The 12,482-nt window shown below is 43.0% G+C and overlaps 1 protein-coding gene across 4 annotated transcripts in view; it reads right to left on the bottom strand.

Annotated features, from left to right (window-relative positions):
• Window positions 1-1,016: 1,016 nt before the first annotated feature.
• GALNT6 (polypeptide N-acetylgalactosaminyltransferase 6) overlaps window positions 1,017-12,482 on the bottom strand; it is an 87,898-nt gene continuing 76,432 nt past the window's right edge. For 3 of the 4 annotated variants that reach the window (XM_061614939.1, XM_061614940.1, XM_061614938.1), the window contains 6 exons: window positions 12,273-12,390; window positions 8,605-8,805; window positions 7,612-7,743; window positions 5,355-5,456; window positions 4,511-4,663; window positions 1,017-3,018 (listed from right to left, as the gene is read on the bottom strand). In XM_061614939.1, coding sequence (XP_061470923.1) covers window positions 2,905-3,018; window positions 4,511-4,663; window positions 5,355-5,456; window positions 7,612-7,743; window positions 8,605-8,805; window positions 12,273-12,390 — 820 coding nt within the window. In that variant the 3' untranslated portion in view covers window positions 1,017-2,904. The remainder of the gene's footprint in view (window positions 3,019-4,510; window positions 4,664-5,354; window positions 5,457-7,611; window positions 7,744-8,604; window positions 8,806-12,272; window positions 12,391-12,482) is intronic. The other variant, XM_061614941.1, reaches the window with a different exon arrangement.

The following is a 12,482-nucleotide window of genomic DNA, read 5'->3' as shown; positions in this document are numbered from 1 at the left end:
CAACAAGGCTTTTAAGTTGAGACCTATCCCAGTCTGCATCTGTGTCAGAATTGTTTAATATGTTTTTAGTAATGTTTTTAACCCTTTTTAAGGTTGTTTTTTAAAATGTTTTTAATGCTTTTTTGTTTTAATGTATTTTACGATCTGTTTTTATGATGTTTTAAAGTGTTTTAGTGCTTTGTTTGCTGCCCTGGGCTCCTGCTGGGAGGAAGGGCGGGATACAAATTAATAAATAAATAGGAACTGAACAGACCCAGACCTGTTTAGTTTCAGTAGTGTGGCTGCATCATGAACCCTCAGATTATGTCCTGGGATCAATACTTAGAAACTGCAGATGGATACGGTAAATAAGCCTTCAACTACTGCAAGAAAAGCAAGACTGGCCTGACGGCTAGCCTTCATAGAAGACACTGAAGTGGGAGGAAGGGAGGGGATGTAGGTAGCTTAGTGGAAATTCATCTGCTCTGCATGCTGAAGGGCCCAGTTCAACCCCTGACACCTGCAGCTTTAAATATATATATGGATCAGGTGAAGAGAGACCTTTCCCTGAAATGCTGGAGAACCAACGCTGGTCAGAATGGATAATATTGAGCTAGATGGGACAAATAGTCTGTTCTGATTCAAGTCTGCTTCCTATGATTTGTTCTGCCATATTCTTGGCCAGCAACTTGTTTCCTTGTTGGGCCCCATTGGAATGGGAGATGAAGCGTGTACATTGGCCTGCCAGCAAATCACACCCAAGGGAGGCAAAAGAATAAGAAGAGCGTAAAGATGAAAGGGATTAAAAATTCAGGGTGGATTTGTCCCAGGTAATGCCAGTTGCCGACTCCCCATTCCATTTGTCTTACATATAGTTTAATTGATAGTGATCCCCATCAAACTGAAGATCATGCCAATGTAGGGATGGGTGGTGGGTGAGAGAGGTGATGAGAGGCACATGCCAACATTATCCTGCTATTTTAAAAGCACACCTACTGTGGAAGAGTGATTCAAAAAGGAATTAGAGACAGACAATATTCGCTTGTAAAATAGAATTTTATTATTTCCAATTGAGTTTAACAAAGGCAGGCCTTCCCATTTCAACTGAAGCCTTCCTGGAAATGAACACAATCGCTTGGGAAAACCAATGCTGCCACCCATATTCAAAATACAGGAAAAGTCAGCAGCATCATTTTGTCATCCCATCACAAGTGGAACAGAAACCAGCTGTGCACTTTAAGTAGAAGGAACCTCCCATGGACAGGCTATTTCAATCCCCTGTATCAGCCAATCAGCTCTTAAACTGTAGTGTGCTCAAAAACACCCAGTTCACAGAAGTTCTGGACATAGTTTTCCTTCAGATTCATTTCTATGTTTTGCATTAAATTGACAGTCCAATAGCTAATCAGCTACAGGTGAAGAAGAGGCTCATTGTCAAGTCATGAAGAAGCTACTACTCTGTGGATGAACAGCATCTCAACCTTTTTAAAAAAAAAAAATCCCCACTGACAATGAAATCCAAGAATCAAGTATATCGCTAAGTATTTTTAATAGCATACAAATCAAATAAGGGGGACGATGATTTGCTCCAGCAGGCAATTGTAACTGGCAATATCCAGCATTAATTTACTCCCACAGGTTTTCTTGTCAAGACACACTCACTCCCTGGTGTGCTACTCTTTTAACACCCACCCATGAAGGTGATTTTGCACACTTCTAACAGCACCCATTTCCTCCAGGGAAATAGCTTCCCCAGTTGGTCTTAAAAATCAAGGCACGTTACCAGCTTTTCTCACTCAAGGCATTGCCATGTACAGTCAAGGTTATGGAAGTATCCAGAGGAAAGGCAAGTACCTGCAGGAGCTTGTCAAACCATGCAGACTACCTGTGCTGGTCCCACAGACAGGTGGGGAACCAAGTCATGTTGATATCCAATCCTTGACATGAGTCACAAGAAAATGTCTAGCAAAACGTCAGCCTTCATCACTCCTTGGTATGAAACCAAGAACTGCATCACCTTTCCCAAGTCCGCTTTTCTTTGGTAGAGGAGTAAGCTGACTAGAGGATGCTTAAAAAGAAAATATCCAACATATTTGCAGCATGCTGACGAGAGGTCCCAAAACCTGATGGGGTAAGGCACTGGCCCCAGCCTGTGCAAAGAGATGAGGATTTCAGCCACGGCACAATACTACAGTTCAGTGTTTACTATTTTAACGTGCAGGGCTAACCTACTGAAACTTCGGGAACAACAGTTGCCCGCTACCTAACAGCATCTCTGTGCAAGACCTTTTTTCAAACAAAAGGAGCTAAGAAACTATTACAAATCTCTCCCCAGGCATTTATGATGCAGTTTCTCCTTCTACAGCCCAATACTGTCAGAAGATACACTTCCTATGTAACAGAGATTAAAGTCAGTATCTTTGGCATAAGATATTTTTCTAAACAATCCTGCAGACAAGCTATTCCATAGGACAGGCTCCATAGCTCGTTCCCGCAGAGTGCTATTTCCTACTTTGCTCACAGCATAACTAGTTAGGGGGAAAAATCATATCCTATCAATGCCCCCCACTCCCACTTTTAATCTACCGCAGAATACAATCACCAATGTTGTCCGTCTCACAATATGGAGCTTTGATTAACAATACTTATGGTACTCTCTAAAGGGCAAACATACCAGCTTGCAACTTTTACTTAATAATATATATATACACGTACACCAAGATTTGCTGTGTCTCTTTGACCAATCTATCCCAAAAGGCACAAAAGTGTTACGAGTCAAGTGTGTGATTGTGCAGCATATTTGAATGGGTCCCTTCTCCCTGAATTTGTCTTCTTGGGAGTGGAGTTAAGAAAACAGAAGCTTCCACAGGAGGTCTTTGGCAAACCAGGCTTGCCTTGCGCTGCTTTGGCGTTTCCTGCAATTGCTTAGCTGAAGTACCAAAGTTGATGGGGATCTGCAGGGTTGCAGGAAGCCATGTAGGGATGCTCACCTCTTGCAGACAGACATTTGTTAGATGCCACATTTTTAAGAAGGTGATCCTAAAAAAACCAAAAGAAAAGAATATTGTCTTGCTAAATCACACCAAAGTCCACCCAGTCCAGCATGCCATCCCCAAGAGCAGCAGGACAGAAGCCCTTGAGAACGCACAACAAGAACACAAAGTTGATCGCTTTACTTCTTTTCCTCCCAGAGCATGGAAAAGAGGGGCAGTATACCTCTGTACCTGTAGCTCAGAAGGCTCTTTTACAAGGTCCAGAAATCTAGGAATATGCATTTCTCTAGGGCTGAACAAAATGCCCCTCCCAAAACTTGCCCTACATTTGCAAGTGGCAAACTTCCAAGAGGTTCCATTTCATTGATTTTGAGGGCAAATTTGCAGTGCTTCGAAAGCAAAGGAGGGGCATTTATCATGACTGCACCTTCCTTAAAAAAAACTTTTCTCCCCCTTGCTTGGGTGGGGGAAAAATATCAGTCACTCAAGCCAGATTTGTATTGTTTGTAGCCAATGGCCATTACAAGGAAAATACCATTTTGCTGCTGCTGCCAATACCACAAACATCAGCCAAATGACAGGAGAGGGGTTCTTTTGGTTGGCCAATCAATATACATATATATATTTTACTTAGGAAGTCTCTGTTTGCCCATTACACCATACTAAGCCTACCTCACCAACTGCCAAATCACTGTGAACATGGAAACCCCACTCACAATATCATCTGGGCCCTCCAAACTCACTTGTCCACATTCAACAAAAGACAGCAACATTTAATTTCAGTGATTTTATCTCAGCTCTGTTTTCTGTTTACAGAGAGATTAAGGCCGCTACCTTTGGCATCAGGTATTTTCTAAAATATCATGCTTATTTCGCTAAACTCCTTCAGTTCTCATGCCTAATAGCCACTGAGAGACCTGCCCCTCCAAGAATTTTTATAGAGGTTATTTTTTTAAAAGTCACCCAAGCTAGTGGTCATCATCACATCTGGTATTAGTGAACCCCCTCTTCACTGCCGGTAAGCAAGTTGCATTGTGAAAATAAAGTATCCTGTCCCCTCCTTCCCCATTTCCCCCTTTATGGGCTCCCACAATGCCAAAAGGGCTCCTCAGAACTTTCTCAGAAATTGGCTCTGTTGGGGCTGCTGCAAGTTCTTGTTACGGCAGTCTTGTGAGCTAAAAGACCCCAAAGCCATGCTCAGCCACCGGCATTGGAAGAATTGTCCTGTTCTCCAGCAGACCAAAACTGTCCTTAATGCATTATGTCCAGGCCAGGCCATAGCAGCAACAAATATCTGGGTGGCAAGTAATGGAAGGCTGGCAGAAACAGGTGTTCTGAAAGCAGGCCAGGTAAAGAGAGAAGTCCATGTCTCCAAAATCTCTCTATCTCTCCGTCCAGAGCTTGGAAAAGTTACTTTTTTTGAACTACAACTCCCATCAGCCCAATCCAGTGGCCATGCTGGCTGGGACTGAAGGGAGTTGTAGTTCAAAAAAGTAACTTCTCCAAGCTCTGTCTCTCTCACTCTCTATCACACTCACATTGGTCAGTTCCCATTCTTCATTTTCTGGCACCCGGGAGTGTTTCCCTGTATAGTGACAGTCTCCCAGCTCTATGGGACCCATCTTAGATCGCAGGCAGAGCTGCTTGCCAATGTTGTGCCTCAGGTCTCGCTGGGATGTATATTCAAAGTACTGAGAAGAGAAGAGAACAGAAAAGAAGAAGAACTGAGGGCGAAGGTATGAGTCACAAATGAGAAGAGTCAGGATTTGTTTTTTGAAAGGGCAGTTTGTGTTTAATACTTCTCTTTTATTTTATTTTTTATACTTCAAGAAAATATGGATGCGAGAAAAACACCAAGGCGGTGGGCAATCCTTTCCCACTTTTGTAAAAGTGTTCTCCACTGTTTTTGGAAACAAGCCTTAAGAATGTGTATTTTGATTAAGGTATTGTTCTTTTTCTTATTGTTTTAAAATAAATATGTAAATACAGAATAAAAAAATTGAGTTCAGGAAAGTTACAAGTAATTCAGACCATGCAGACTGGAATAATTTCAACAGAAGCACTTGCTTGCGTTGATTCATGTGTGACCACAGTGGTCACCAAAGCCACCCTAAGCTTCCTTAATAGCAGAGCAGAGCCACATATTCATAAAGTGTTAGTTTCTGCAAGTTATTGCTGGCAGAATTGAAGTACAATATTCCTTTATGAGGGAATGGGGGAGCGGGTGGGGAAAGAGAGAGAGCTTTGGGCTTAATTTTCCAGCCTCCATTTCCCGTGCTTGGACTCCCCTTCCCCTTTTGATGGGTAGGGCCAGGGTGTGTGTGTGTGTGTGCTCATGTATGAGAAGAGACTAAGACTGGAATGTCCTCATGAGTTCCATACCTGATTGCCTCCCATCCCATGGCAGGGGTACATGATCAGTGGCTTTCCTCCATGGTTGTTCTCTCCAACATCCAGGCAGTGTTTGGCACCCTCGTTTCTAATCTGCAAGCAAATGAACCCAACACAATTAGGGGCACATCTGCAGTGGATATCAGAACTCAGTCAGAGGTACTAGTTTTCCTTCAACATTGGAGACACAGTTGCTGTCACTCTGCACACTCCTTTCTGTAAACAGCATGCAGTCCTGAATTTTACCCTTCAGTTCAACTAACTCCTCACACGTCTAATTTATCTTCTTTCTCAGAGGTTTGAATATTTATGAACATTCAGTGGCAGCTTACAGGTGAAATGCAGTGTCAAGTAAAGGCATACTTTTCTCATGCTGTTCCTGCTTTAGTTTAATTTGGGCTATAGTGTTTATGTGTATGCATTTTTCTTTATTGTATGCATTATTATTTTTATTGTTGCTGTAAACTGCCCTGAGAACATGATTATATGGTGGCATACAAAAAGTTGTTTATAGGACATAATATAAAATAAGATAAAATGCAGCCCACTGCATTTCATCTTGCCACCCTTCGTGATTCTAGATGGTCTTTTATTTAGCCTGCTGGGAAACAAAAAAGCTCTCCTCACTGAGATCCTTTCCTACCACACTTGATGTGGACACTAGCAAGGCATGCACTGGCAAAGGTTCTGTTTCAGAAAGTTCACCTGGGATGGAATTCTCCCCATCTTGCTATAAATTTGTTCCCATCTTTGCCCCACCTCTTGGGATGTTTCCTGAGCAGGAACAAAACTGCACATAAAAAGTGTAGCAAGTTCCTGCTCAAGAAAGAAAACTGCACAGTTGCCTTGCAACACACACATGATTCACTAGATTTCAAAACAGAAAATTCTACATTCTGAAGAGAGTGAAAAGCTATTATAGGATGGTTCCTTAGTAGAATCGATGAAGATGGAAGAAAGAAACAAGAAGGACATAAGAGTCCACAAGCTGAAAAGTAAATATTGACAAAGCAAGCATCAGAGCTTTTGAAGAGTGGTTAATGAACTGTGTACTTTAGGCTGCAAAGCTAAAGTCACCTAATAAAGGAAAGAGACACACAACTTCCCATTCGGCAGAGAAGACTGCAGTGAAGACACAGAACTGGAATCAGAACTTGGGTTCTTTTTTGGGGAGGAAACGTCAGAAACATATTGCACCCTTCCTCACAGTCCAGGAGCTGCCTTCAGGAAGGGGAGTAGGGTCATTGCCAGGTTTTCCCCACCACCACTGTTAACACTGCCCCAAAGTACAACTCTTTACTTTGCACTATAACAGAGACAGGGAGAACCTTTTTCAGCTGAAGAGCTGCATTCCCTTCTGGGAAACCTTCCAAGGGCCACGTGCCAGTGGCGGGTGGGGCCAGAGGCAAAAGTGGGAGGAGCAATGTAAGTTTTACCTTTGTACAGTAGGCTTGTTTACACTCACATGCCCCTCAATCCATGAAAACAAGAGGCATTATCAGAGAACCAAGGACAAGAGTGTCTGCAGAAATATTTCTTGGGGGGGGGGAGATGTATGAATTGTCACTACAGGTCATTTGCAACCCCATCCACCTACCATTACATTTAGAATCCCCCAAAGACTCATTCCAGCCAGGCAAGGACACTTGGAGTATGAAGCAGAGTCAGTGAGGTGTGTGGCCTGGGGAGAATTCTGAGGGCCAGATAGAGACCTGGAGGGCCACATTTGACACCCAGGCCTGAGATTCCCCACCTCCGCACTACAGGAACAAATAGTAGCCACTCACTTAGATAAGAGAGAGAAAAGGAATTTTTGTAGTGGGGTTTCATACCTGTTCCCTGCCCTTGGGTAACTTCGGTTATCAAGAATCAAACCTATTCCTCCTGGAATTTCTCTCTTAGTCACATTAGAGTGGGATGGAAGATTAGAAATAACATATTTACATAAACAATAAAAACATCTATATATTAGAAGCCTGTGATCTGGATTTGGATCATACATATGTGCATAATCCAAACCAGATCCTGGCATTCTGAGGCAGCGTTTCAGACCTCACTTCAGAATATGCTATCAACCAAATGACGAGGAAGGGCCAAGGGGAAATCTTGGGCTGTTTCTTCCTGAGCTGGGGAGAAACAACAGAGGTGCTTGATCCCTAAGGATATAGAAGGCAAGGCTAGGTGGTCATTTGCTGTGACCTAGCAAGACAGATCTTGCATGTGGGAAAACCACTAAATTTGTACTTACAGCTCCATAAAAAGCTGGTGTAAGGTCTGGGATGAAGATCTCAGGATAAATGGTTTGTAGGTACCAGGTGAAGTTCTTGCAGTGTAACCGCTCCTTCAGCTCAAGCCGTTCAGCGAGGTCTCCATAGGTTTTCTGACAAAGCCACAGCACGCACATGGTGTTTTTTTAAAATCAATTCATTAACGAGAGAGAGAGAGAAAGAGAGAGAGAGAGATTAACACTTCCAAACCTCCCTGTTGCACGGAGTCCACCGAATTGCTAAAGGGCTTATGTATTATTTATACTAGAAAAAAATGCCTTTAATTTCCTTCATTCTTTGATCTGCTCAATCTGTGAGTTAAATCTCAGTGAGATCCTACTTAGCCCCTGGAACTTGGTTCCAGGGATTTGGCCCAACCTTGGAGTCTCCAAAGCCTTAGAACCATCAGGTTACTCTCCCTTCTAGAATGCTAGTTCTTAAGGGTAGGACTCCCAGTACTAGGAATCACCCAACCCACTGAAACAGTGTGTATGAAATGCTCACATTGATTTTTCTTGCCTCAGTGACGCTCCTTACATCTACATCTGAATACCCTCCCTCACTACAGGTAAACCAGGCCCAGTTCTACATAAAGAACTGAGAGCAAGCTATGTGATGACACTAAATCGGCCTTTCCAAAACTGGTACCCTTGAGGTGTTTTGGTCTACAACCCCATCATCCCTATCATTGGCCACACAGGCTGAGGTTGATGAAAGCTGTAGCCCAAAACATCTGGAGAACACGAAGCTGAGGATGGCTGCTCTAAATTCCTGTTTTAAAACAGCTTTGGGGAACTCTTGTCCCTCCAGACGTTGCTCAACTACAACTCCCATCAGCCCCAGCAAGCATGGACAATGATGATGTGAGTTGTGCTTCAGCAACATCTGGAGGGCCACAGGTTCCCTACACGCAATTTAGAGACAGGTGCTTTTAATCCTTCAGACCAACTTTCAGGAAAAGTTGGTTTACATACCTCTCTAGCCATCTGAGAGGCCTGCTGGTTCCTCCTGTAGAAGATTTCCTTGTAGTCGTCCATCCAGACTTCTGCCAGACGCACCTGGTTCCTGGAGATTACTTGAGTTCCTTTTGGGAAGGTGTGGGGACTCTTGGAACGGAACACATGGCCAACCACAGAGCAAGGAACAATCTCCAGCTGGCCCCCACACTGCCAAACCTGCAGAAATGGGATGTCACCCATGCCAACAAAAACCCACAAAGCCTTAAGTGAAGAATGCGAGCCTGCCTGGGCCAAACTAAACTATGTGTGAATTGTGTGGATGTCTTTTATGTCTCTCTCATTTTTAAGGCAGAGAATAAGGTTCACAACCGCAGTCCAAAGTGAAGGTTATTTTTTACCCTTTTCTCACCTACCTAAAATCGCGTCACACACACACAGACAGAGAGAGAGAGAGACAGAGACAGAGAGAAGGGAAGCTGCCATTAGCACTAGTGGAAGTTTCCTTTTCATGTGGGGGAAATAGAAGCTTTCAGGGTGATTGCCTTTGGGACTGTGGTGTGGGTAAAAGGTTTTAACTCCTCTCTGTGTGCTGTGGTTGGACGCCCAATCACTACCACCACCAAAACTTCTAAAGGGTGGGAGAACTGTGGCCCTTCAGATGTTGTTCATGGACAACAGTCAGGGATGAGGGGCACTGTAGTCCAGCAACCTGTGGAGGGCCACAGGTTCCCCATCCTGGCTTTAAAAAAAACACTAACCAGGCACATGAAACACAAATCACGCATTCCATGTATCATTCAGTTTGGCCCACTTGTGTCATGACAACAAACACTGCAATTCAGGTAAAGAACAGCCCTGCCAGAGAAGGTCACAAAGCCCCAAAGTGTAACAGCATCAGAGTCTGAGGAGTAGCAACCCCAAGATCCTCCCCACTCCCCTGCAAGGAGCTCTAGCACCGCACCCAGAATTGAGTAACCCAATGTAGGGAGCCCAAAAACACCTTCATTGAGAAATGACCACCCAAGGGCTCCTCAAGCTCCCAAAGCCTCTCTGATTCCACTCTGGTTCTGAGTAGCTTCCTAATGAGGACATAAGCTACTCAGGGACTACTCAGGACCTGAGTAAAATTCAGACTTTGCCGCTGTAAGATTTGCCTAGCTATCCACTGGGGGCGGGCAGGCAAATACAGCTAGAGGTGATATTAGGAGCTGCAACCGTACTAAAGTGGTCAACTGAGCTGTGCCTTTAGCTACAGTACTACTGGATTATGTCGTTGCTGTTCTGGGTCCTTCAGAACAAGTTCCGGCTACTTGTTTCTTGCTGCTAGTTGATTCCACCCTATTACAGAACTGGGTAATTTCCTTAAAACCTGACTAGACATTTCTGTGGGCAGTCCTGAATGGGAGATCCCTAACTCAGTAAAGAATTTCTATACCAGCTCCTCCGTTTCCTTGTGGCCACATGGTGGCACTCCAAACAGCCTTTAGCATTTGGAAGCTGCTCTTCACACAGACATTTTAAAAATGAAACATTTATACTAATGAGGCCACAAAAGCTTTTCATTGCAATAACAAAAGAAAATACCGCCCCCCCAAAAGTATTTCAGATCATTCCTTTCGTTCACCCATATCTAATCTGTTAATTTTATCACATTTGCAGTATCCCAGATTTCCTGACACTTTCCCAATAATTCAAAGTTTAAATTCTTCCAATAACGTGTAGTTGTCACACTTGCTGCGATCCAACTCAATTCCGTATCATAGCTTGCTGCTTGTACATACACTTTATGGCTAGAGATTGGAGGTATAACTGGTTGTAATTTGAATGCCACCTACTTATCACATAGGCTGCTTAGTTTATCAAGACAGGAGTGAGCCTAGCGTCTCTACGCTTTCTTTCTCCATGGAAGAGTTTTGAAGATTTTGCTTCCATTTTCAATTTATTGCAAGCTTGTTGTGTCAATGGAACCCAACAAATTTTGGCTAATCTTCACTATGGTTTCTTTGAAACATGCCGATCTCAAAACTGTGGTTAAGATCAATTACAGTTTAAGGTTTGGATGCCATGCTAAACCATGGCTAATTGAAATCAGAAGCAAAAGCTGCACCAGATAAGGGAAAGGAAGGAACATATGAGCCGAGTGGGAAGCTAGGATTGTTCCCATCGTGATAAACTATGGTGTGTCATGTCAGACTGCAGCCACAGAATATTCACACCAGCATTGCTAGTCACCAAGACTGGACAGCACTGGATATTAGACTATACACTGCTTAGAGATTTTTGAAATATTAAGTGGTATATGAATGTTTTAAAATAAATATACCACAAATAAATTATTACATGGAAAGTAGTTTTTAACAGATTTTACAGCAGTGATGTGGAGAATCAGTACATGGAAACAATAGGGTTAGCTTTCACTTAGGCCCCTGCAAGTTATCACAGTAATGTAGGCGCCACTTCTTTGAGGCTTCTTTCTATCAGTCCTGTATGGAAGCCTGGAATCAGAAAGGCAAAGCCAACTCTGCGAGGCCTTCCTCTCTGGGCAGCGAGAATCGAAATAATGCATGTGAGTAGTCCCACTCTTGTGGTTCCAGGCCTTTAAGATTTCTTTGTCAAGATGGGAAGAAACTGTGATGAAACAGTTTCCATACCCTTGCAGTGAGTAGCATATGCCACATTTACTGCCACTCTACACCATATGACTGCAGTTTAAGCAAAATCCAAAATGGCATACAACCATGTAAACACAATGCCTCATTCACATGATATATACTAAGCCAAATCATGGCTTAGTGTGGATGAACAAACAGGTTGGCTCCAAGACAGAAGATCACAGCCCTTTGCTCCTCCCCAGTCATTCTGTTGCTGCACTGTACTTTACAATGGCTTGACTTAGTGTGTCATCCAAACTAGGGCTCAGAGTTTAGCTCTCCTAGACAAACCATGAGCTGTAAACCACAGGACAAACCTTAGCTAAAATGCATGGTTTATCTGGAGAGAGCCAAGTATGTAAACCAGAACACTATAAATATGAAAATATAAATAAATCACCATAATATTTGATTACAAAAAATGAAACACCCGTCATAGGTAACTTAAAAGCCCAGTGTAGTTTAGCGGCTAGAGTGCTAGACTTTGACCAGAACTATCTGTATTCATGTCCCTGCTGTGCGACAAAGCTTCCTGGGCAATCCTGGACAAGTCACCATCTCAAACTGACTTCTTGTGAGCATAAAATGGGAGGGGGAATGACACCACACAGAGCATTCTGGCTGAGCTTTTTAGAGGAAAGTGGGATAAGAAAGGTAAAACATTAAAGAAATAAGATAAAAACTAACATATTCTTAGAAAGCATACTGGAAAGCATCAGCCAAAAATGAAGTACAATTGCCTCTGCCAAAAGCTTTAATATTTTCTCAAGTTTTATTCAGGATCTTATCCTTCAGCCTTGATTGTTTGTAAGCAGCCAAACCTAACTCAAATCAAACAACTCTAACAGCAATACATCACAAAACAAATGATGGAAGGCTCCTTCTTGCCCTTTGCTCAGGCCTGTCTTTGTTGGAGAGCTGGTACTAAATAAATAAAAGTTGCCCTGTGTTGCAGATATTAACATAGCTGGAAGATATGCTGGACCATTTGCATCTCTACTGCAAGTAATATATTGTACCTGTCCTTCTTACCCGAAAGGACATCTCCACGTTTTCCCCGCCCCAGATCTCCATCTGATCGTCATAGGAGCCAATGTGTTCAAAATAGGACTTGGAAATGGCAAAGAGCCCACCAGCAAACGTGGGAGTCCTGCAAAAAGCAAAAATTATAGGTACGTTATGAAAATCCCAGCTAGACTGGTATTTAGTGAATGGGAAACTGAAGTAGGTGCTCTTACAGTG

The sequence above is a fragment of the Rhineura floridana genome, chromosome 3, assembly GCF_030035675.1.
Source record: "Rhineura floridana isolate rRhiFlo1 chromosome 3, rRhiFlo1.hap2, whole genome shotgun sequence".
NCBI classification, from domain to species: domain Eukaryota; kingdom Metazoa; phylum Chordata; class Lepidosauria; order Squamata; family Rhineuridae; genus Rhineura; species Rhineura floridana.
The sequence above is the reverse complement of the archived record's forward strand: the minus strand, read 5'-3'. Positions and strand labels throughout refer to the sequence as shown.